At 38.1% G+C, this 23,652-nt stretch overlaps 2 protein-coding genes across 4 annotated transcripts in view; one reads left to right on the top strand and one right to left on the bottom strand.

Moving 5' to 3' along the window:
- Positions 1-21: 21 nt before the first annotated feature.
- On the top strand, positions 22-22,034 carry LOC148216687 (uncharacterized). The gene is made up of 2 exons (XM_088133986.1): positions 22-158; positions 20,844-22,034. Exons 1-2 carry the CDS (start codon positions 22-24, stop codon positions 21,622-21,624), a joined length of 918 nt encoding a protein of 305 aa, XP_087990112.1. The 3' UTR covers positions 21,625-22,034.
- The window catches only part of FANCD2 (FA complementation group D2), a 54,724-nt gene continuing 33,941 nt past the window's right edge, over positions 2,870-23,652 (bottom strand). For 2 of the 3 annotated variants that reach the window (XM_088133983.1, XM_088133982.1), the window contains exons 35-44: positions 23,298-23,397; positions 22,051-22,173; positions 17,951-18,044; positions 14,455-14,526; positions 13,285-13,323; positions 11,695-11,769; positions 10,024-10,098; positions 9,391-9,537; positions 4,491-4,577; positions 2,870-3,096 (exon numbers count right to left, since the gene is read on the bottom strand). In XM_088133983.1, coding sequence (XP_087990109.1) covers positions 3,019-3,096; positions 4,491-4,577; positions 9,391-9,537; positions 10,024-10,098; positions 11,695-11,769; positions 13,285-13,323; positions 14,455-14,526; positions 17,951-18,044; positions 22,051-22,173; positions 23,298-23,397 — 890 coding nt within the window. In that variant the 3' untranslated portion in view covers positions 2,870-3,018. Of the gene's footprint in view, positions 3,097-4,490; positions 4,578-9,390; positions 9,538-10,023; positions 10,099-11,694; positions 11,770-13,284; positions 13,324-14,454; positions 14,527-17,950; positions 18,045-22,050; positions 22,174-23,297; positions 23,398-23,652 lie in introns of those variants that run through there. The other variant, XR_015794831.1, reaches the window with a different exon arrangement.

The raw sequence follows: 23,652 nt of genomic DNA on the forward strand, positions 1-23,652 counted from the left end.
GCCCCTTTCCCACTCACACGCATGCGCGGCGCGGCTCCTGCCTTCTGCGCCGCCATTGGCTGCAGCGGCCCCGTCGGAGGAACTGAAACCCGGAAGTGGCTTGCAGGGCTGACGTCATGCGCCGATTGGGGTGCCTGCCCTTGTCTTTGGCCTTTCAGGTTGCTTCATTCCGGTGGGAGCCGGCTTCCTTTATTTTTGTTTGAATTTTTTATGATATAGCCTATAACATCCTCCGCTTTCGAGATGGAAGCGAAAAGCTATTTACCTTAGGAACACCAGATTTGGGTTGCAAAAATACGGCTGGCCACGAGTCTTCCACTCTTTGGTTACAAAATACCTTTTCCCACATTGGTTATCCCAGGTTTCCTTTGGGAGTTCAAAGCACCCCATCATATTTCCAAGACGGCCCAGTGAAATCATCTGGGGGAGTCCGTTTCCTACTAAGGTTTATGATCAAGTGGAAACTTGAGCCTGTGTCACCTCACAAGGCAAGGCCTTCAAATGGGTCTCCTATACTGTATTAGGGGTATTAAGGACCATGAGGATAGGAAACAAATGTTTAAATTATTACCATCTGTACAAGGACATATTAGGAGAAAATGTAAAATGGGGTCAAATGACCAGGTACTGCCAGAGACAGCTGGCATATTCTCTGTACATTTAATCATGTGCAAAGTAAATACCATAATTATTCATAGTAACAGCTGTGACACTGATCTGAACTTTGCTTCATTCCTTAAGAATAGAAAGGGAAGATGAGGCTATTGGTTCTATTTAAGTCTAAATAAATATAATCAAACTTCTTGATAAATTTTAAATACAGAAGTTCTGCACCCTGACATTTCTTGGTCCATGTTTGTATTTGTATTGATTATAAAACCTGCTAGTATATATCTCTGTAAGGGTCTAGCTGTGTCTAGACTTGCCCACACATTCTATTTTTGCAGCATTTGTTGACGATGGTTGTCATTTGTGAGAAAGAAAGTGAAAGCAGATCCATTGCTGTGGGGGTATGTGGGTTATGCACCTACTTGCATATGCATGTATGTAAATGTCTATATGAAAAGGCAGGGTACTACAAAATATACTTTTCTAGTAATAGAATTAAAATTTACACAAACCTCTCATTCACAGAAACACAATATACATACATTATCTTACTTTCAGTAGAAATAACTGGAAGAGAATAAGAGGATAAGAATGAGGTATGAAGAAGGTATAGCTTCACTGGGAAAAGGAAGAGAAGAACAAAACTGGTTGGAGAGGAAGTGAGGAGAAGAGATAATTGGAAAGAGAAGGAAATTGCAGAGAAGTTTAGATATTACAAAAAGGCAAACAGCTCCTTCTAAGCATGGAAAAACCTTCATTTATCTTCAGGCTAATTTTCAAAGGTACCCCTGCCTACATCATTTGATTTACACTATAGTTCTCAAATCACAGGAAATTGTTTTTATTTATTTTATTTCTATACTACCACAGTCTATAGCTCCAGTGTAGTCTGCATTGTTCACACCCTGCCTTGACAGCTGTATCCAGCTTGGGCACTACAGTTTAAGTACAAGTAAGGATGCCCTCAAGGATGATTGGGGAGTGGGAAGCTTGTCCTTTGGAGAGAGATTGAGAGAACTGGCCATTATTAGCCTTGAGAAGATGACAGAATATAAAAGCACTCTTCAAAGCATCTGAGAGGCTACCATACAGAAAAAAAATGATGACTTGTTCTCTATTCACACACAAAATAATAGTCTCCAAAGCACATTCCAAAGTTATTAATTTATATTTGACATAAAATAGGGATCACTGCAGTACATAAGCAATTGGAGAAATGAAATGCAGAATAGAAGCGTATTTCCATGAATTGTGAGGATAAATGTGCAAAACAGATGGGGAAAAAGTTCAGTGGACTGGGAGAGAAAAATGCTGGTAACTAGTTTTTTTAAATGGAAGGGCTTACATGTAGGACATACTGGGTATTTCTGGGGAACGCTATGCTGTGAATAGCAATTTATACAAATGTGCATATAATCCTCATATTTTTTTTAAACGAATGCAGTGAAACAGTTATAGGTAGAAAATATATCTGTTTAACTGGGAAGAAAAAACCAAGAATAATCTTGTCTGTATCACAAAGCCACCAAATAAAAATTATCTATTTATACAAAATAGCATTAAATCATAGAAGAGAAATAGGTAACAGAAAACACTTTTAACCCATCTTCCTAAATATTTTTTATAAAATGGTATCTTAAAGGAGGAGCCTCCTTGTAACAGTATATTAATTAAAAAACCAGAATCTGAGACTGTCAGAATCACTACATTTCACTGTGCTTGATCATACAAGTTTGCTTTGTATGTGATCAAAAAATAAACAGGAATGGAAATCAGGACTTGCTTTCATAAAAAAAGATACTCTAATCCTATCATAAGATTATATTAAAAAACCCCACTATTTTTATTTTATAACCCCCAACTTTGTGTTTTATATTCTCTTGAGGTCTGAAATAAATATGAACAGCAGTCTTTTACCTGAGGCAGGTGGGTTTTTTTTTTGATACCAACATTTGGTCAATATAAACATATTTCCTGCTTTATATCCAACCATATGAATTATTAAATAAGACTGGGCTCATTTCCTGACACAATTGTTAAATGCATGAAAGGTATCAATAAGCTTTCCTAAGAAAGTTATCTTAATTCTCGCACTCCAAGCAAAACTTGTAATGTTTGCTTTTTTATATTCATGGGAAAAGATATGGAGATGTAAGAAAAGGGAGATGGATGAGGGGGGGAGACAAAAGTGCTCAATATATTCATTTTCAAAATAATAATGAGAGTTGAGTATTAAAAGACAAACAAATAATACTGTCCTTGGCCCATCAATTTTATTTTAATATTGTCTGGATCCCAGTTATAAACTTCCTGGGATATAGAGGCACGTGATATACAGAACATGTTCAACATTACTGTTTCATTTTCTAAGTTCCAATAATCTAAGCCAACCCAGAATTATAGCCCATTCTAATCAGAGCTGTCTTCATCACTATCATTGGTGTCCGTTCTACCTTCAGACTGTGAATCTTCCTTTTCCTCAACTGCCTGGGGAGCGGAAAATGCCAAATGTTTAAACAATGAAGAGTAGGGAATACAAATAATATCTAAATTCTCCAATCCCAGACAAACAGACTGGATGACATGCTTAATCTTAATATCTTACATTCCAATTAATTTTAATTCTTTACATTTCAATTAACTGGATGTTTTACTCCATATATGTCCAAATTAGACCAACTTGGGAGCTAATTTTAGACAGAAATCTCCAAGCAATAATTAATCATGCTTGCACCATAAATTACAAATGGAATTGCAGTTGACTATCAATATTATTAGGGTCGGTCTTATTTCTGTAAATGAAAGAAAAGATTTGAATCATCTGAATGATGAACCATCACTTTTTTCCCCATCTTCTGAAAGGGAAAAATTGAGTAATCCTTTCAAAATCTTTATTCCTGAGCATCATCGCTCAGCACTACCCTATGAAGTGACGTTTAATTCAGAAAAAAATGTTGCTAAAATGACAGTGGTCAGATTTTTTTCCTAGTTCTTTCTGTTTTTATAAATTAACATCATAGTGAATATATCCTTTACAATAAGCAGTATTTTGTTAATTTTTAAATAATAATAGGGAATTTGTATAAGTATTTAAAGGATCAATATAAAAAAGAATTTAAGTGAATGAGAGATTCTAGGTTTCAGGAAAAATCCAGTGATTTTTCCTAAATATTAGGAATAAGGCAGCAAAAGGCATTGTTCCTAATTAGCAACCCGTATCTTGAAGTTTGAAGATGTACTTGCCATACTGGCAGTAAAGCATCAGCTGCTAAAAAGCTATTTAGTATGCATTGCTAAAATGTGTTGTTGTTATTCACGTAAGCTGAAGGCCTCCTGCCCTGTGGGCAGTACAGCCAATTTTGTAGAACTGGAAGTTGTCTAGGCACAGATAAAGTCAGTCATTTGCAGAAAAGGCAAGAAATAGCAGTTAATAACTTTTCTTTCCCTCTCTATGTGTTTGCTACTAAGTTTTTTATCAAATAAAAGTGAGGAAATAAGTGGTGGAAGTAGCCAAGACTGCAGAATATATGGTTAACAGAAAAGACCATACAGGGGGTTTTGTGAGCAATGAACTTAGTAGTCACTTCTCAAGGGCTACCATGATACCTAACTATTAAAACAGAGGAAAAAAACTGTAATTCAGTTGCACATTCATATACTTGTTACTTTTTAAAACAGATTAGCATTGCTGCCATTTGTTCATATATCAGAAAGGAATAGTTTGGAATGTCTTGCCTATCCTTGTGTTAATTTTTTCCTTGTATTTTACTGCCTACTCCCCTAGAGCCTGCACCTCTTTGGGAAAAAATAGTGCTGGTCTTTACCAAAAGCAAAGTATAGAGCCACCACCACAAGCAAATAATCTGCCCCTAAATAAATACCTCTCCAGGATCCTTTCTAGAGAGCGTGGAAATCTCTGTCTCTTCTGCTTCAGTTACTTGTGATCCTTGTGAAAGGATCTCTTCTCCCTAGAACAGATTAAAGAAGCATGATGCAGTTCAGAAAAGAGTCTCCATAACAGTGTGAAGATGGGTTGAATGTAGGCTGCCCTGTCTTTCAACCTGAAAGAATCAAAATCCATCCCTTTAATGTATGCTGGACAATGTACAAATGGTAAGATTTAGATCAGCTACTTGCTTCCTCTTAATGATTTAAAAGCAACAACAAAAACAAGAAAACAGGAAGGGTAGCAAAAGATTCTCCTTAATTTGGTCTGCCATTCCTAAAGGATAGGAATTGTACACAGGAAGTCTCCAATTTTGATTTAGGATTGATCTGCCTAAGCTCTATATAGCTTAGTATTTTTTTCCTATATTAAGAGGTTTTAGAGAAGCTTTCCCATTCATCCCATCATTGCAGGTTAGATGGGAATGCATCTAGGCCAGTGTTTCTCAACCCTGCCAACTTGAAGACGTGTGGACTTCAACTCCCAGAATTCCCCAGCCAACCATACTCTAGAACTCTGGAGCTCACCTTTCTTTTTCTGATGTCCTTACGTTGCTCTGTAAAGACCATTTCTGAAATAATCATTTGAGCTGCCTATTCATTTTAGCTGTCATTGCATAGGAATCTTGGATTTTAAGCTGTTTTACCATTTGTCTGTAGCTTTTCAAGCTGTTATTGATTAATAATTTGCCTTTCATCATATTTTTATATTGTATTTTGAACTGCCTGGATCCTCAACGGTTAATATGTTTGGTGATGCCTTCCTTGCAACCTCCCAGGCTCCCTGCCTTACCTGCATTTATTTAGGTTTCATTTAATTAAAAATAAATACATGGAGAATTTGCACTGTCAAGCTTCTTCCCAGGAGACTGCTGGAATCAGTTAAAAAAAACACACAAGAATCCAGTAACAACTGATAAACAATTTTATTGTAGAAAAGCTAAGAAACCATTATGAAATAATTCCAGTGACAATGGCATATCAAAAGTGTCTTCTCTACAGTAAACTCAGCGTTCAATTCTGTGCTTCTTCCTCTCATTTGCACTATGTAATGGCCTAAATGCCCCTCTCTTTTGGGCAGGAGAATCTGTCATTGTTTCCATAGATGTCTGTAGGCTGTACTAAGACCACAGACATTTTTTTTTAAAAAATTAAATGATGGGAAAAGTATGACCATCTGCCCAGAAAAAAAGAGAAGGGTAAGAAAAGTAAGAATATAGTAAAGAAAAAAATATATAAAGAAGTGACTTCCTATCTTCATCACAAGTATAAACAATTTTAGTAACTTATCACCTCCTCTTAAAATACAACAAATGATCTCTTCTTCCCTTAACCCATCTCTTATCTACAGTATAAACATATCCATAAAGCATTGTCATTTCAATCCTGGTGTCAGCAAAATTCCATTAAGGGTTATCAGAGATAACAACATATTTATTTTAACCATGATCAAATAAACCAACTTTATATTCCTTCTTTTACTTCTAACAATCTTAATCTTTAGTCCATTCAAATAATGTAGTAGGACTTGATTTCTTTTCATTTTTTCTTTGTCCCTTCTCACAAGATTCTTCAAAACTTTAACAAGTCTCTTTTGTAAATCCAATACTGAAAAATTATCGAGATCACTCTCTTGGTTTATTGTTTGTACATCCCTTTTAATTATTAAGACATCAGCCAGTTACTTTTATATGTCTAGTGTAACATCTTTTTCCATGTTGTTCTTATAGCCTGTCATTTGTAAATCCACTTTCAACTCAGTCTCAGTCTTGTCAGGTATCTCTTCCATAACATCTTTTAGACGCAGTCTCTCCATAGAGGCAGATGTCTCTGTTGACACTATTAAAATTGACTTCTGAGTCCATTGTTCAAAAATATCCTTCAATATGTCCAATGTTAGAATATTTTGCTTCATTCTGTAAATTGTAAGTTTATGTGTTCTTCTCCTTTAACTGTAATCTTTAGTTCCCTCTAGTGTCCAATTTTTTAAATTTTATCTTACTATGTTTTTTCAAAAAATTCAAAACAAAAGCATTTTCCCATGGCAAGGATTCTTTATAATTAATTCCAAAATCTTATTTCAAATTTATCTGGGCCCTTAGTCTGTTTGTAACTTTCCAAAATAAAAGTTTTAATCGCCCTTTTGCTGTTTATTCCCCCCAAAATGTTAAGTTCTTAAACATGTAGTTAAAACTTTCTTTCGCTAAGGATTGAAGGAAACTCACCCAGTACTATCAAACTTGTCGATCCAAATGTTTCTAAGAGCTGAAAAGCAGTTAACAAACAATTTCCAAATGAGATTAGAAAAGGAGGTATGCAAACTTAAGTGTCCTTTCAAAGGAGTCAATCACAGTTTGAACAAGATGGCTATTCTCTCATGCCCCAGAGATCTCAACCTGCTGGAGATCACTATCTTGCAGTCTCTTCACGAGAAGCAGCTGCCTGGAGCATTTGTGGGGGATCTCAAGTCCTCACCTTGCCTGGAAAGGAATGATCAAAAAACAGTCTACTTGGTGGCTCTTCATTCCGTGACAGTCATTGGCTTAGCTTTTTGCAGAGCTGTCTTCAGTCCACCATTTCTTCCTCCGGAAGCCCGAGTTAAAAATATTTTCTATAAATAATATTTGAGCTATATTCTACTAATGGCATCTGCTGTTCATTAAGATATTAAAAGTTACATTTGTGTACTTCCCTCAAAACAAAAACAACTTCTCTTTTGAAGAAGATGTTTCAGTGGATTCTTTTCTGAAAAATATTTTTATTGGAAGAAAGAAGCAATTTCTGATCATCTCCATGGAAATATGATCAGTTATTCAGTTCGTAGCAATTGGGCTACCTTTTTACTTAACAAACAAGCTAGAGGCTTCCAGTGTGAGTCATGGCTCACTGAAGACATCTCTGTGAATGAGCAGAGACGATGACCACTGTGCAGAATGAAAGACCAGCAAGTAGACTGATTGAATTTCTCCAGAGAAAGAGAGATCGAGAGATTTCCCATGAGTGCTCTGAATGGCAGCCCCCTGTGAGGAGACCGTAGGTTTGAGCACCAGGAGCTGAGGGAGATGACATCTTTGCTCTCAGCAGTAGCAGAGCCTTTCATAAGGACATAAAGCCAGTCAAACTCACTTTCTAATCACTTTTGAAAATGTTCAATTTAATCACTTTATGGATATTAGAGACCTTCAAAATGGCAAGCTCAATTTGACACCTGGTGAGTTTTACCTTTGAATTTAAGAAATTTTAAATAGTCTCAAGAATTTAAAATAATACACAATTGGCAAAAAGCAAAAAGGAAAAAAAAAAGATTTTGATTTAAGAAAGTTTTAAATGGATTGGGAGACTAGAGATTTGGAATATTGGTTATTTTTGCTCTAAGATATGACAAACAAGTATATAATTAAATAATACACTTGTGGGAAACAACTGAAACAGAACTAAGTCCATATTAGGAACTGAGGCTTGATGAAGATTGCAAATGGACACTAGAGGGAACTAAAGGACCAGGCAGAAAAGAGCTAAAATGGCTAAGCCAGCTATAACTTTTTCTTATTTTAAAGAGTTTTTTTTAACATGGGCTGAAATATTAATAACTAACATCTCAGAAAGTATACAGATTTCAATGGATAAACTTTTTGATGAGAAAATTTTTTTAAAAAACTTTTACCTGGTATAGACATTATAGAGTTTGAAGGCATGGAAGACAACAAAATTGAGATTATCAAAATAGGAATACAAAAGACAAATCAAGAAAAGGATCTGGACATGGAACAGCTGTGACAAGAAATCCTGGACAATGCCTCTTTATGGGATTTACAAAGTAGGCTGGTGAAAGCTTTGAAGACTTCTTTTAAATACCAAAGAGTGATGAAAGATCAAATCCTGTGATGCCACAGGAATGACTTAAAGATCAAGATTGTGCAGAGCAAAAGGAAGGAATATGAAGTTGGACTATTTGACCAGGGATAAACTACTTGTTTGATATTTCTGATAACTCCTAATGGACTTTTTGCTGAACTAGGATTGAAAAGATGATGATTTCTGGATTCCGAATAGATACAAGTTAGGCTCTGGGAAGAAGAGTTTTTCTTTTTTTAATTTCAAAAGAGGGTGCAAAGTTAGTATATTAGCTTATGCTCAGTATGATGAAGGTTGGAAGACACTTCTTTATTATTGTCTTTTCAACTTTTTTTTTTGCACTTTTATTTTTCTTTTAGTATAGTTTGTATTCATTTTACTATGTTTATTAAAAACCTCAATAGAATTATTAAAAAAAAAACAAGCTAGAGAAGAAGAAAGAAAGATGTAATGATATCTTCTGTGCCCTGTATGGGGAGCCCAGGTCAGTGTAACAATTATATTTTAGTAGAGTTATTGTTCATCTTTTGAAAACTATTTTAAGTTTGGCATTTTTTCTGTGTACCAAAGCTTGCTCAGTAAATTCATTTAAATGTCATCTGCTATAAGCTGCAACCTTTTGCACATCCGAGTGATTCTCTGAAGCTTAATTCCAAGTCCTTTGCATGAGGTCAGACAATTAAGATAAGAACTCTAATTGTCCCTGGGAGCAGTTAGTGCCCTGATGGTGCTCCCTGAGCTATTCGCCAATTTCCCATCATTCTTGGAATGTATAATTAAGATTGTTTTTATAGTGTATTTTAATTGATTTTGTCTCTTCTGTAAACTGCCCAGAGTCGCTTTTTTACGAGATGGGCAGTGACAAATTTGATACATAAATAAAAAAATAAAATTCATTTTCAAGTTTTTCAAATAATAATGCCCACTGAACACATGTGAAACCCAGCTAATGAGCCATTCACAAGACACACAGGCACTTACCTGCAGGTCCCTATTTTTGAGGATGCCCACCCAGAAAGCCTCCTGACAATGATTGAGAGCCAGCATGGCTTTCACTCGATATACAAATAGCTCAAGGGACTTCTTTAGTAGAGGTACATGACTGGTGAGTCCTGTGTCTTGATGAATCTACATGGGAAAGAAGTGCAAACCAAGAAAGAACCCTATTCTTCAGGCTTTTTATTGCACATAATCATTACTGTTACGGAAAAAGGATATTAGATTTGAATGTAAAAAAATTGGGTTCAAATCCTATTTTATGAATGCACTAAGTGGCCTTTGGCATGTCTCCTCAGTGGCCTTTGCATTTGCTAATTAGACTGGAAAAAAATCAGGATATTAATATTTATAATATTATGATAAAGTGTGTTTATAGTAACAGAACCAGCAATATTAAAACGCAGATAAACAACAGTTTTACAGCATATTAGCCTAAATAATGTTAGCCTTATTCTCATTATTATGCATGGTCCGGAATTGGGGATTTCCAAAAAATACTTTTTCACTGCTCCTTTACAAAGGATGAATAAAATAAGAAGAGTGTGCTAACTTGCTAGAAATAGAGAAACTAAAATAACCGGAGTTCACTAGCACTGTAGTTGTAGTTTTCTTTACCTTGGAGTGGCCACACATATGGTGAAGTTGTCTCGTGCTCAGTTGCAAGGTTTTCAACAAACTCTGCACATCCTCCTGCAAACCCAAAGAAATCCATTTAGAAACCTGTGCAAAATGGCTACTTATTTGAAATCTTGTTGTGTAAAGTTACAGTATATATTTGTGGCACAAGATGGTTTGTGATCTCAATTACTGAGGTTTACAAATCATAGTTTATTCTTTAGTATGTCCATTCAATAAAATATGCTGAAGCATTGAGAATCACTTCACAAAGTAGATGACCCTAAAGGCAGGTATGTCATTAAATGAATACTTCAGAAGCAAAACAGAGTTAGGCCTGCTTAGCATTTGTATATGAGACCTCCAGCAAATTCCAAGGGCATAAACTGGATCACAAAGTCAAAACACCAAATAATAATAATAATAATAATAATAATAATAATAATAATAAGCCTCTTGAGTACAATCCCAAAACATCTAGAGCACCCCTTGAAGACCATCGGCATTGACAAAACCACCATCAGTCAATTACAAAAGGCAGGCTTACTTGGAACAGCTTACATCCTGCAACAATTCCTTTAACACCATCAAACAACAACATCTGCTATTCCAGGTCCTTGGGAAGGACCCAATAGGTGGATAAAAATGCCAGATCCAATCTAAACAACTGGCTGATTATGCAACCAACAATAATAATATATTAAATTTATATGCCACCCGACCCTAGCAACTCTGGGCGGTTTACAATTGTTAAAAATATTTCAGGGCAAAAAACAATACAAAAATCATAAAAGAAGAAAGGGGCATCAGTCGTCCTTGCTAAAAAAGGCAGTGGCAAACCACTTCTGTACCGTTATTAAAAAAAAGTGCACGGATGTGTTGAAGTCAACTTGAGGGCATCTTCTCCTTTGTAAAAACTGAGTGGTAAGTCAATCTTTTGTGTGTGTGTGTGCTTTTGAGTCAGTTTTGGACTCCTGACGACTGCCTAGACTAGTCTCTGCAGTTTTCTTGGCAAGGTATTTTGGAAGTGGTTTGCCCTTGTCTCCTTCTTAGGGCTGAGAGAGAGTGACTGGCCCAAGGTCTCCCAGCTGGCTTTGTGCCTAAGGCAGGACTAGAAGTCATGGTCTCTCAGTTTCTAGCCTGGTGCCTTAACCACTGCACTAGACTGACTTCTCTAAGGTATTACCTTACTTTGTCTTATCTTATCTTACCTTACCAGGTTTCTAGCCTGGTCCCTTAACCATTGTACCAAATTGGGTCTTTTACAAGAACTTATTTATTTTACAATTTCAGTTTCAATGGCCGCCCACTTGTACATGATGCTGGTGGCTAAAAAAAGGTCATCGATATAATACATGTAAATTGACACATGGACATCTGAAATATCTAATATGCACATTTTAAAAAAAAATAACATATGATATAGCACTAATTTAATAAGATATTATCTAACTACATGTGCTTGTTTTGAGTCTTGCCAGATTTGCAAGAAAAATCTCTTGTTTCAAAGTCCTTACCATTCAGTTTTCCAGTTACTCAATTATGCGAAACATTTCCTTTTCTCTAATTTTCTGCAGAAAGTCACTGCAGTACAGACTTGGAAAGAACAGATATAAGCAGCTCAAAACACTCTCAGTCAATCCAGAAACAGCCCCATCCCTGACACCTTACCCTGTGCTTTTTAAAGCTGTAGTCCAAGAGGGGCATGCCAAACTTCAAAAATGTCTCTATAAACAGGCGACCATACTGGGTAAAACAAAAACACAAAATGTCAGCAAATGTGGCCAATTCTCACAAAAATGGGTAAGTGTTCTAACCTGAGTTGTAAACCAGTCATAAATCACAGCATTCAAGTACTCACTGTGCATGTTTAAATTTTAAATGATTTAATTTCTTAAAAGTTGTTATCATCATCACATTTATTTAAATGAGCTCTTCCTCAGCAAATCCAGGATGCGTACTAGTCATGTTGGAAAATAAATTTTCTGGAGATGCAGAGTATTAGAGTTTCCTAGTGTCGCTTCCAGAATAATTCCGAAGTAGTTGCTCCCCTTACAGTCTGACAATGAAACCAGATATTTAGGATGGAAGCCATTGCAATGCAAGTGGGACTTCTACCTTCTCTCCTCCCTCCCATATACCCACTAATATCCCCCTCCACCTTCTGGAGCAGATTTTCGATGTACACAAGGCAGCAAAACCAGAGAGACTATCATTTCACCCTCTCATGTTGCTGACTAAAAAGGTTTACTGAATCCTACCCAAAGTTTACACTGCAGTCAGCAGTTTTCTGCTTTGCAATCTTCGTGTACTCAGATGGTATACGTTGGAGAGACTGAGCAGGTTCAGGGCCTGGGCAGTAATTTCAGGCAGTGATATGCAAACCCCTTGTACCCATAACCCAAATTTCACATAATCAGCATCTATTGTTAAATAATCCACACTGCCTCCTCCTTTTCATAATAGTTACAGGTAGTCCTTGTTTAGCAATTGCCTCAGACAGCGACTGTTCACAATTATGATGGTGATGAAAAAGTAACTTTGTGATCAATGAGTGCACTTACAATCTTTGCAGCATCTTTCTCTCAGTCACAAGTTTGCCATTACAGTCAGTAAGCACAGTATCATGTCCTGTGCCTGACCCATTTTTTTTCTTTTTCCCCCACTTGCAGAGGGGAAGTTACCTAAACAAGCAATCTCTTCCTGAGCTGCTTTTCTCCACAGTGCAGAGCATCCCTAAAAAATGCTAACAGCAAGTTAAAAAACTCAGCTGTGATCTTAATTAGTTGATTAGAACCCTCAGGCTGGCTAGCAGCTGCTGTGTGAAGCTGACAAGACCCTAATCAGTTTCACACTGATGTTTTTGTCTGCTTCCTAAGGAAAGCTAAAGTAAAGTTGTAAGCACCGCTCAGAACCAATTGCAGTCGCTAAATGAGGACTACCTGTATTGATATCAATAAGGTACAGAGTCAAGTGGATTTCTCAGAATGGAAGCTTTTGGAAGTCCTAAAGTGGCTGCAGCTTTTCAGCATTGAAGGCAGTCACAATGCTTTCCCCTCAACAGCAGTTATGATCCTCTACCTCTGAAATCCAGCTTTCTCCTAGGGAAATATGCTGGTGTGAAAGGTTATCCCAAAAACACTGACATGAAGACGCCGTGGACATCTATACTCAGAGCAGCTGTATATGGGAGGAAGCTGATATAAAAATAGTTAAAATTTTCCTAAATTTCATGACTCTTGTCATGTGATTCTCACTCACCTTCAAGCAAACACTGAGTACAGGGCGGCTGTCAAATACCTGTTTGGAAAAAGAGGGGAAAAAACCTCTTGCATAACAAGTATAAGATAATATAGTGCTAGTTAAAAAATACAAATACTACTGCAGAGCACGAACAGAACAGATCACCACATTCCTTCCTAGATATCACACTGATACCACAGTATTTACTTGAAAGAAAGGTGGCTATTCATTTATTTAATAGGCTGCCCATCTCATATACATGACTCTGGGTGGCTAAGCATTAAAACAGAGTAAAAACTATAAAAACAACAGAAATAACAAAAAAATAGCAGCTGAGAACACTCATAAACACTCCAACTAACCACAAAATGGGCTCACCCATACTATCTGTATATGCTCTCAAACTTCTCAAAAGTTACCCTAACTAACTACAGGATAGCACAGAAGAATTTTTTTACCCTAAATCTGATCTGAGAATGCAATCCCCACTGTGACATGAGAAGGGCTGCCAAATCCCACTGAAACCAAAACTGGAGAGTTCCCCCTCTGCAAACAGACGTGTGCGTGTGACATATTGGCAGTGGGGGAAGGAAGGAAGGGAAGACAGTTGCAAACTAAGCATCTCTTCAAAATTGGGAATGTTATGTTTGTTAGATAATGGCAAAGTAAGGAACTGACTACTTTAATAGAATTTTTTATACAAAAAATTAAGAATAGGAATTTAATACAGGCAAAGAACATGGATAGTTTTAAAAAAGAGACTGTGATATGCAAAGTAATTCCAATTGTCTAGACTGAAAGTCAGCAATATGTTGCTTCCAGGATCACTCACATCACAGATGGGATCCACTGACACAAATTTCAGTGAATATATAAATACATATGGTTGAAATCTCTTACAGTACTTAAATCTTGCAGGATCTATGTTCTTTCTTGCATGTGATCTGCCTTGCTAAAACAAGGCACATCAGAATATTAGATTATTTCTTGTGCCTTTACAATAGGATGCCATTAAACTTGGTAGAAGAGTAATGTATTCAGAATAAAAAGAAAATTTCAACACAATTCACTGGGTCTACAAAATCAAGTCAGTGTATTTAAATCTGTGTAATCTATAGTGAAGATATCCACAGACAAAATGCCATTATGGTTTCATACACAAGGAACATTAATGTAAATGTTACCCACCTTGACCAAGTTAACAAGGATGTGGAAATCACGCACAGCCATGTTCCAGTGTAACAACTTCTCTAATTCAATCTATGGAATGCAGAGAAAATGACATTATTTGGGTATTATTCTGCAACTAAGACAGAAAGGATTTCAATATATTGCAACTCACTTGCCCTATTTATGGAACTATTAACTTTCATCTCTCAACTTCATATGAATGTTACAGATGTATTTTTCTTACTTCATGTTGCTATTGCAAGGCTATATTTAATTTCTCTTTTTTTTCTATTAGAGAAAATTGATAGTTTGCACACCAAATCCAGATTTCTTTCCAAAAAACCCACAATTTTAGATTGAAAATAGAATATTCTTGTTAACTCAGAATTGTGATCCATAAGACTTACTAATATGCGAACTTAAATTGATAGATTAAGACTGCAAATGTGTACATACCTATCCTGGAATAAGGCCCAATGAACTCAACAGGATTACACTAAACAAATTTGAATGGTGTTGAAAGCATAGGACAACTCCAATTTTGTGCTAAAACTTATACAGAGTTCTGGTGCAGTTTTTGTTTTCAATAACTTCTATATAGAATATAAACTATCTGTAAAATGCATCAGAGAAGGAATTTTGTGGGCTTTCACACATTTCCTTCCCTCTGGGGTTGATGCAGGAACAGTGAAAATCCTTCCATTTTCAACAGCAAAATCTGGATTTAATGCCCCCCCACACACACACACACTTAGTAAACTGAATGCAACAGACAAAATTTCCATTTGGAAATTCCCTGGAAATAATGGCTAAGTCCACTAAATTGAAAGTAGTTCAGATGAGTCACATATATTTAAGCTAATTTACGTGAATTTATATATCGACATCATTACACAAATGACATACATTTCATCATATACATAATTATATCATTACAAAAATGACATAAATTGACTGATATAAATTGTCATGAAGTCTGATTTTAAAGACATTGGGGAGCAACATATGCTCTCCCCCGCAAATGGTGCAATACACTTGGGTTTTACTGTAACATTAGTCTGTTAGTTCCAAATTCTACAGTCATGCAGAAACTATGAAATAGGCAGGACTCCAAGTTGTATTTCCTGCCATCCCACTTTTTCACATACAAACACATATAGCCGGGTTCACTTGTATGTGGCAGAACTTCCACCTGGTTCCTATCCAGTGATCTTTATTCAGGGAAGATTGCTGAAGAAAGGCAAGTGTATGTTTGAGGCTGGGGCAGTGGAAACCAGCAGTTCCCAGGCTACAAATGGTTGTTATAGAAACATACCCCAACCGCCTGACTTGCCACTAAATGCCCTGTGCCAAGTATCTGTTAATTTGGAAAGGTGGGAAGAAGCAGCTTTGAGTTTAAGCCCTTGAGAAGTCCCTGGGCAATCAACTCTTGAGGGTTGTAGATAAAAATTTTATCTCCCATAGTATCTGCCCAGCTGGTTTGATCTGGCAAGGTTGGTGTGCTCTGAGTTTCATTAATTAAACAATGCCTATTGGAAACCCAGAAGCATGCCTTCTCTTTAGTAGCACCTGCCCTCTGGAATGAGGTTCCCAAGATTGGAACCCCCCCCCCTTAATGGTATTTTGAATGGCCCTGAAGACTTGGCTCTTTGCCCAGGCCTTTAGCAAAGACAATTAATGTCCCTTTTCATTCTTTTCCTTGTTCCTATCCAGATTTATTTTCTCTGCCATCTCCGTTCCTTTGTTTTGTGTTATTTTTAAATGTTTTTAACAATTTGTAAACTGCCCAGAGTCACTGGGAGTTGGGCGGCATATAACCATTATTTATTATGGTTGGTCACATAGTCAGCCAGATGTTTACAGGATTTGGCATTTTTGTCCACCTAGTGAGTCATTCCCAAGGACCTGGCATAGGCAGATGTTGTTTAATAATACTAAAAGTATCGTCACAGAATGTAAGCTGTTCCAAGTAAAGCTGCCTTTTGCAATTGACTGATGATGATTTTGTCAATGCCGATGGTATTTAAGTGGTTCTCCAGATGTTTTGGGATTGCGCCGAAAGCGCCTATTGTTATTGGTACTATCTTTGCTTTCTTTTGCTACAGTCATTCTATTTCTATTTGCAGATCTTTGTATTTTGTGATTTTCTCCAGTTCTTTCTCTTCTGTTCTGCTGTCTCCAGGTATTGCAATGTCCACTATCCAGATTTTTTATTATTATGGTTGGTTGCACAGTCAGCCAGATGTTTAGTCTGGATTTGGCATTTTTATCCAGCTATCGGATCCTTCCCAAGGACCTGGGATAGGTAGATGTTGTTTGATGGTGTTAAAGGTATCATCGCAGGATATAAGTTGTTCCAAGTAAAGCTGCCTTTTGCAATTGACTGATGGTGATTTTGTCAATGCCAATGGTGTTCAAGTGGTCTTATCATCATCTTCATCATCATCATTATATCTGTGAGTCTTCTGCCAAGTCAAGTATTTATAGCCAACCCAAGATAGGTAGCCTGAGAGCAACAGAAAAAGAGAAACCTCTAACAAGCTCACTGATTCTTGCTGCTATTAGGAGTAAAGGAAACTGGGCAAAGCCTGTGTTCCATGCAGGCTGATGAACGACCAAGAGTTGCAAATGACTCATTTATTAGCCATGTGTGCAGTAAACTGTGCTTAATTTAAGTACAGTTTGTTACAAGATTAGGTAGTCTTTTGGGATGATGTATATTCTCCCAACATGGCTGCCTTGGGAAAGCTTGCATATTCACAGAAAAACAAAACACATTCGCATTAGAATGAAAGGAGACACTCTGCTACCCTTTTTATCTCTCTAGGTTGCTTTCCTCTTTCTTCCTGGGAGATGCATACAGTATGTTTTCAACAAAGCGTGGGACTGCAGCTACTCATTGTTTATATTTCCCGAATAATGCCTATGAGACTCAAAAATATTGCATATGAAAATGACTGATGCTTTACTCTGCAGAATTCTGGCTCCTAATTTATTATCTATTTTAATTAGAAGAGTCATTTAAAAAGCCAGGTAGAATACAGCACTAAGAGAGGTATATATGGGTACCATTTACTGAAAAAAACAGCTTCAGAAATATTGGCTTTTTACAAAATCCATATAGTTTGGCTCGATTTAGACACTAGGCTGAACTTTTAGCTCCTTGACTCTGACAATCTCAGCCTTAGTCATTTTACATTCTATCACAGTATAGTGATGTCCATATGAGGTTACTATCTATTGTGAATAATATATTTAAGTAATTATGTTTTCTATAAATACACAGATAAGGACTTGAACAATTCCCAACAAGTACTTCCAAGTCATCACCAGGTTTTTATGCATGCCAGTTCACAATTACTGATGCTACATATGTTCCTTGTTATTCAAAATTCAGGTAGGTATTTTCTGTCTTTCAACACCAAATCATCTCTGTGAAACATGTAAAAAGAATACATATTCATGGCATGCAGATTCCCTGCTAGAAACCCTAAGTTCTGTTTTGTCACATTACCTCACTTGAATCTGATGATTTTCCAGCAGAAATGCTTCTTACTGAAGCCTCTAGCTGAGTCATCATCACTCGGAAGAAAATGGGAAAAGTTTGTCTGGTAAAAAAAAGGGTGAGCAAATATTAACTATATTCATCCTACTACTCAGCATTATGACATTACCACTTTCTGCAGCATATGTAGTATCTATCTCTCAAACAAGATGTATTTCTGGAGAACTGCCCAATGGATAAAAAAAATCTCTCAAATCAACTATTATAAAAAATACAAAAGTCAGCTTAAAATAAAGATGAAGTCATGTGGTTATTATCATTCAAAGCAAGGACACTGAATGCAAATCAAGGAAGCAAAACTATGTCTAATGAACTATTACAAAGTTAAGCGGACCTATGGAAGTATGCTAAATCTTGTCAAGGATAGCTCAAATTATCCAGTATTCCCATTTTCATATATTCAACTTGCAATCAGATGTGTGGAGAAGCACTCAGGTAAGGTACTGTATAAACTTGGTAAACAAATATATTGACAGCCACCGTTATTATAAGAACGATGGTGACATATTGGCCAAATTGCTCAAGAACCTGGCATGTATACCTAAAGCATGACAAAAGTCATAGTAGATGTGAATTTGCTGGCTTTTGGAAAGGATATCCAAGGACCTAAGAAAATAAGGGAGAAGGCTGAAAAGCTTCAGTGCACATGCAAGATTTTAATTCACAGACTTTATGGTAAAATTGTAATTGAAGTGACTTACTTTTGGAAAGATGATGAACAAATCTGAGCCACAGTCACTTATCAGTAAACAATCTTGCTAATCATGATAATAGAACCATACACCAGGTATTTCTTCCCAAATGTGGTTGCTGAAAATTTGGCTTCCTAAAATACTTTCACTTTTATTTATTTATGTAAGCCAATGTATTGTCGAAGGCTTTCACGGCCGGCATACGATGGCTGGTGTGGGTCTTCCGGGCTGTGTGGCCGTGTTCTGGAAGTTTTGTTTCCTAACGTTTCGCCAGCACCTGTGACCGGCATCTTCAGAGTGCAGGAGCACAGACAGGAGCAGTTCTCTCTGTGCCCAGGGTGATGTGACCCTTTTGTGCGTATTTATAGAGATCTGAGGGGGGGGAAGGGGGGGATTGGGGGGTGGGGGAGGTTGGGTTACTGAGTGGCTGCTTGTTTTGGTGTCAGCATCTGGATGTATCTTCCGGGGGATTAGGCAGGGTTTTTCTTCTATTGAATTGTTAACGAGGGGCTGCTGGGGGTGATTAGCAAGTTCATTGTGTGAACTGTTCACATGTCCTGGTGGTTGAGCTGAGTTCGTTGACCTTTTGCAGGCTGTATTTTTCAGGATTGGTAGCCAGGTTTTGTTGATTTTTAGACTCTCCTCTTTTTTATTGAAACTGTGCTGGTGTTTGTGAATCTCAATGGCTTCCCGGTATAGCCTGGTATAGTGGCTGTTGGTGTTGTCCAGTATCTCTGTGTTTTCAAATAGGATTTTGTGTCCAGTGTGCTTGAGAGCATGTTCAGCTACTGCAGATTTTTCTGGTTGCTGTAGTCTGCAGTGCCTTTCGTGTTCTTTTATCCTGGTATGGATGCTGCGTTTTGTGGTCCCGATGTATACTTGCCTGCAACTGCATGGTATGTGGTATACTCCTGCGGCGGTGAGGGGATCCCTTTTGTCTTTTGCTGATTTTAGCACTTCTTGTATTTTTCTGGTGGGTCTGAAGATTGTTTGGAAATTGTGTTTTTCCATCAGTTTTCCCATGCAGTCTGTGACCCCTTTGATATAGGGCAGAAATACTTTGTTGGTGGGTCGCTGTTTTTCTTCTTCAGTCGCATGTTGCTTTCTTGGTTTGATGGCTCTTTTTATTTCATTTTTGGAGTAGCCATTCGCTTGTAGGACCCAATTAAGGTGGTTAAGTTCAGAGTTTAGGAATTGGGTTTCGCAGATCCGATTGGCACGATCCATGAGGGTTTTGATAATGCCTCTTTTCTGACGTGGGTGGTGGTTGGAGTTTTTGTGTAGGTACCGGTCTGTGTGGGTGGGTTTTCTGTAGACTTTGTGTCCTAATTTGAGGTCTGGTTTGCGTATGACCAACGTGTCTAGAAATGGAAGTTGGCCGTCCACTTCTTTTCCATGGTGAATTGTATATTGGGGTGGACGCTGTTTAGGTGGTTCAGGAACTTCTCTAGGTCTTCTTCATCCTGACTCCAAATTGCAAAGGTGTCATCCACAAATCGGAACCAGACTGTTGGGGTAACGGGTGCGGTTTCTAAAGCCCGTTTTTCAAAATGTTCCATGTAGAAATTTGCTACGACTGGGCTCAGGGGGCTTCCCATGGCGACACCGTCCATCTGTTCATAGTACTCATTATCCCATAGGAAGTAACTGGTTGTTAGGCAGTGCTGAAATAAGGCTGTTATGTCTTCTGGGAAGATCTGTTTGATGAGTGCCAGGGTGTCCCTCACTGGTACCTTGGTGAACAGGGAGACCACGTCAAAGCTGACCAGTTTGTCCGTGGGGTTGAGTTTCAGGGTGCTGATTTTGTCGATGAAATGTCCTGAGTCTCTGATGTGGGCTGGAGTCTGTCCAACGTGGGTCTGTAGAAGGGTGGCCAGATGTTTGGATAATTCATATGTCGGGGAGCCAATGGCACTTACGATGGATCTGAGTGGGATCGAGTCTTTGTGGATCTTGGGGAGTCCGTATAGTCTGGGTGTAAGGGCTTCTGTCTTGCATATGCGTTGAAGTACGTTGGGGTGAAGGGAGGAGCTCCTCGTCAGGGTGTTGGTTTGTTTCATGATTTTGCTGGTCGGATCCCGTTTTAGTTTTCTGTATGTGGTGGGGTCTAGTAGTTCTCTAACTTTGTCTTTGTATTCATCTGTTTTCAGACCCACCAGAAAAATACAAGAAGTGCTAAAATCAGCAAAAGACAAAAGGGATCCCCTCACCGCTGCAGGAGTATACTGCATACCATGCAGTTGCGGGCAAGTATACATCGGGACCACAAAACGCAGCATCCATACCAGGATAAAAGAACACGAAAGGCACTGCAGACTACAGCAACCAGAAAAATCTGCAGTAGCTGAACATGCTCTCAAGCACACTGGACACAAAATCCTATTTGAAAACACAGAGATACTGGACAACACCAACAGCCACTATACCAGGCTATACCGGGAAGCCATTGAGATTCACAAACACCAGCACAGTTTCAATAAAAAAGAGGAGAGTCTAAAAATCAACAAAACCTGGCTACCAATCCTGAAAAATACAGCCTGCAAAAGGTCAACGAACTCAGCTCAACCACCAGGACATGTGAACAGTTCACACAATGAACTTGCTAATCACCCCCAGCAGCCCCTCGTTAACAATTCAATAGAAGAAAAAACCTGCCTAATCCCCAGGAAGATACACACAGATGCTGACACCAAAACAAGCAGCCACTCAGTAACTCAACCCCCCACACACACCCCCAATCCCCCCTTCCCCCCCCCTCAGATCTCTATAAATACGCACAAAAGGGTCACATCACCCTGGGCACAGAGAGAACTGCTCCTGTCTGTGCTCCTGCACTCTGAAGATGCTGGTCACAGGTGCTGGCGAAACATTAGGAAACAAAACTTCCAGAACACGGCCACACAGCCCGGAAGACCCACACCAGCTATGTAAGCCAACTTTGCAGATCATACTGTTTACAGTATGTGTAAGTGTATGAAAGCAATATAAGGTGATAGGTTTTCTAGTCTTTGCTTTACACTGATGAAGAGCCAGTTCAAAAGCTTAGAGCTCATGCATTTTGTCATGGTAATCTTTGCTACATGGTACACAGCTGTACCATGTAGCAAGAACATCTAACAATGTTTTTTGGAACAATTCAGGCATGATAGATCCAAAGTTCTTCTTAAATAGATAAATTATATTCCAAAATTTGGAATTTAACAACACCTTAGCATCTTTAAACCTAAACTCCCTTCCTAGAGCCTGGTTTACCATATCAAGAATATTTAACAGCAACCAGAGGGCATGGCCAAATATTGTGTATTAATGTACCTTTAAAAGTATAGGAAGGAATACCTCACTTAGAGATATTATTACCTGGTCAATGTAGGATAAGTGGAGGAATATCCATCTTTAGAAGAACGAATCAGCTCTGGAACCCCAATGCTTGAAATGTCTTCTATCTCCTTCAAGATATCATGTGTATATTCCATATAAATACTGCACAGAACAATTTTTCACAAAATTATAAATGTCTACATAGAAAGACTGTTTTAAGGCTTTTCTCAACACTAGATTTTACCTGACATACTGGAAAAACATAAATATGTTCTTCATTTCAGCAGCAGGCATGATTATAAGCATGCATTTCAGTTAAAATTCTAATTTATTAGAAATCACAAATCCTTTCAACAGTTCTTAATTTTGTGGAAGCGAATAAAATGATTTCGGGCCCGGGAGTGGCTACTGCCAGGTGGGGGGTGGGGGTGGGGGTGGTTGTAGCGGTGCACTCGAGTGATTTCAGGCCCAGGGGTGGCTGCTGCCAGGTGGGAAGGGTATGCGGGTGAGTGCATCAGCGTGCGTGAGCGATTTTGGGCCCGTAGGTAGCTGCTGCCAGAAAGGGGGTGCCCAGGTGGTTGCAGCGGCAGTGCAAGTGATTTCGGGCCCAGGGGTGGCTGCTGCTGGGTTATTTGCAATCGTCGTAAGTGCAAGCTGGTTGCTAAGAGCCCAGATCGTGATCATGTCACTATGGGGGTGGTGTGATGGCTGGAACTTCGAGGACCGGTCATAAGTACCACTCATTCAGCGCTATCGCAATTTCAGTCGCTGAATGACTGGTCACTAAGCGAGGACTACCTGTGTTATCAACCTCTCACATTTCTTTTGTTCAAGGTGTAGCATGAGAAAAAATGTCACTATAGGGAACAGAGTTATAATTTTCAACTGTGGTACCTTACTGACACCAGAAACTCAAATTTATTTTTACAGATCACCTTCCAACCAGAAAATACAATTTTTTCAACAAATAGCAGCCTAAGAAAGGGAGACCATTCAGCTCATTTTAGTTCTTTGCTGAAAAATAAACAATATTGGCTGCTGATATGTAGTATGAGACTACAAATCTTATAACTGCTGTACTTTTCAGGTGAAAGTTAAGAGAACAGCGCTAGAAAGGTCCTGCAGTTTATACTGCTAAAATGTTTATTCTCTGCAGCTGGGAATGAGGTATTTTAAACATGCAAACCTTTTAAGGAAATGAATTGGCAATCACATATTGCCTATTTGCGGGGTTGCCTTTGAAAAGAAGTGACTCTCAACAGCGCAAAAAGCAAAAAAATTCTTACGTCAGCAAAGTGTGAAGAGCATCGTTAAATTGGGGTCCCTTCTGACGAGTTCCACTGGGCTGCATCCAAGATTGGCAAAGGAAACCTTTTGTGATGGAAGCTGTGAAAGAAGAAAGAATGCCAGATATGTCTGCTCAGTAAGATTTGTTCTGAGATAAATTATTTTTGCGAAATTTAATATGGTTTTGAGTCAACATCTTCCACTTTATGACAATGATAAGCCCAAAGCACCTCAGGTATTAGAAACCCAGCAACAGTTATAGTCCTATCATCCCATAACTATTTTTCAACCATACCAATCAACTGTGAAGGAGGGGAATTGAACTTTGCCTATTTTTGAAATAAATTATTTATT

This window comes from Python bivittatus, unplaced genomic scaffold (assembly GCF_059951505.1).
Source record: "Python bivittatus isolate LINGU-HERP-01145 unplaced genomic scaffold, Pbiv_v1 ctg000080_np1212, whole genome shotgun sequence".
In the NCBI taxonomy this organism is placed as follows: Eukaryota; Metazoa; Chordata; class Lepidosauria; order Squamata; family Pythonidae; genus Python; species Python bivittatus.